Here is a 2247-nt window from a genome sequence, read left to right as displayed (position 1 = left end):
CGATCATCCTCAGAGAGGTGCTGTTACAAAGCTCAGTTCGTGGTTGGAATTCGGACCACGACACACACAAAGTCTGAGGCAGTACGCCCCTATGACGTTCTCTGCTCATGAGTCATCCGTGCGTTGCTATGCAAGAAGCATCACTGCCAGAAAACTTCCTGTAGCCGCGACAACAGCCGGTCTAACTGCACTGGCGTCAGATGTCGAGGTGGTGGGCGCTTTCGTCGTTGAGGCAGAGGGGGCTTCTGCCGTTGGGGCGGGGGGGGCTCCTGTCGTCGCCTGTGTCTGCTCGTCCCTGGGCACGGTGATGAGGACGGTGCAGGCAGTCTGAGCACCGGGGCCCGACACGAGGGTTTTAAATCTGCCGGGGCCACCGTTATCACCAACGGAAGACGGATTACACATGTAGCACAGGTCCTTCTGTGTGTCTTGGGCGGAAGTGTACAGGAATGTGTAAACTGGTTCGCTACCCTGGTTCTCCACTTGTCTTTCGGACTTCGTAAGCTTCCCATCAGTGATGAGTTCTGTGAGATTGACGGCCGCCTGAGTGTCGCAATCGCCTGACTTCGAAATCTTATAAGCCTTGGGGAAATTATCTCCGCTAGCCCCCTCCGCGGGAGCTAGCGTCTGCGATGCGGCACATTTGAACTGAAGAGACTGGCCCTTCTTAGCAGTCAGTTCCAGCTTCTTTTCTCCTGTCAGTTTCGCTCCCTCTTCTTTACCGCATTCGCGGATTTCAGCATTGGCTCCCTCACCGGGTGGTGCAACCGGGCCGTCGCTCTCAACGCCTAGTGGAAACAAGACAGCAAGCCCCAACGCAGCTAGGGCGATAAGGGTGAAGTCAACACCGCATCGGAAGGAGGGTTTCATTGTGACACCAGTACAAGCACAACTGACGAAGAGTTAGAGAACGGAAAGGGGTCGCGGCAAATACTTGTCTCCCGTCAAGAGAGGAGCAAACGGACTTCCTTTCAGGCTTCGCCGCCAGGAGGCGGTTTCAATGAGCCAGAGACCCCAGAGATAGCGAGATGTGGCCTGTTTGGCCGCTACAGTGGCGGGCCCTCACTGGGCCTGTCAGATCTGGGGGGAAGCCTAGCCTGTCTCCGGATTTCAAGGAGAAACTTCGTGCGCAATCGCCGCGAAGAAGATAATACAGTTACTTCGTGCCGACTTCGGCAGGCACATCACGTAGCACAGTCAGGGGGAACACCGCGGACGGTCCGAGTTCGCCGGCGTTGAAAGACGCAGCGGCAGTCACTGCAGCGCACCGAGACAGAGAGAAAATAGAAACAAAAGACGTTGTGAGGTCGAGACCCTAAGCAGAGAAGTTTCGTCGGTTTCACACGTAAAACATACAGCAATGTTTCTCAGATACACGTCCGAAAACCAACGGGGTAAAAAGCCCATGGACCACATTCACGATGAAACCATGGGATGGGCTTCTACCGACGGTGTCGTTCGTTGCCGGGGTTGATCCCCTCCCACCCCCGATTATACCTAAGGGGCAAAAAAGACCTAAGCCAAGAGGGTTCGGCATAGGGGAAAAACCACCCGTGTCTATTCTATGTTGCACCTTCCTAATCAGTTTTAGTTGACAATTCTTCAGATTCTTCAGGCTCGTTCACCGACACGTGGGACAGCGCGTTATTCCCCACTCGCTAGTTAATGGGTCATCGTCACTCCGCAGTGTTGGGAGACCGCACGGGACAGCGTTTGGCTTGTCCGTTGTCTTCGATGCATGCCTTAATGTGCTTCGCTGCACATCTTCCGGAAGGAAGGGGTAGCTGCCTGCGTACAGCGCCGAAAGAATGCCCTACCTGTGGTTGTGTCGACTCATGCCTTGAAAAGCGGGGGGTATGAAGAGTAAAATGGAGCTAACTCAGTTTCAGCTCGCCTACTTAGTCACCATATACTAAAAGAACTCTCCCTAGCAACTAGCTGGAAGCCAAACGCGCAGGCTTCCACTGCCACACCCTGACCAGCCAACGGGAGTTCGTGCGAAGTAAGCTAGGCCTGCCCAGACGCTTACGGAGGGCAGATAACCGACCGAGGGAGGACGACGAAGGAATAAGGCAGAAAAAACAGAAGCCTAACCTTTAGTGATGTTGATCCGATCTCTGGAAGTTATTCTGAGGTAGCATTAAGCAATTGAAGACAAGAGCTGAGGAGAGTGAAAGATGGAAAGTAGGACGGAAAGTCCGTAGACCAGAGGGGGGGCGTCAGTCGAATTTCTATGACTCTTACCAT

The 2247-nt window shown here is 54.0% G+C and overlaps 1 protein-coding gene across 1 annotated transcript; it reads right to left on the bottom strand.

Moving 5' to 3' along the window:
* Positions 1-112: 112 nt before the first annotated feature.
* On the bottom strand, positions 113-1625 carry CSUI_008233 (uncharacterized protein). Its single transcript, XM_068068367.1, has one exon. The coding sequence runs from the start codon at positions 868-870 to the stop codon at positions 127-129; it is 744 nt and encodes a 247-aa protein (XP_067919657.1). The 5' UTR covers positions 871-1625; the 3' UTR covers positions 113-126.
* Positions 1626-2247: the final 622 nt, after the last annotated feature.

This window comes from Cystoisospora suis (genome assembly GCF_002600585.1).
Source record: "Cystoisospora suis strain Wien I chromosome Unknown contig_4570, whole genome shotgun sequence".
NCBI lineage: Eukaryota > Apicomplexa > Conoidasida > Eucoccidiorida > Sarcocystidae > Cystoisospora > Cystoisospora suis.
The sequence above is the reverse complement of the archived record's forward strand: the minus strand, read 5'-3'. Positions and strand labels throughout refer to the sequence as shown.

Coding starts and splice junctions, on each gene's coding strand:
- CSUI_008233 (XM_068068367.1), bottom strand. CDS start 870: ATGAAACCCTCCTTCCGATGCGGTGTTGACTTCACCCTTATCGCCCTA.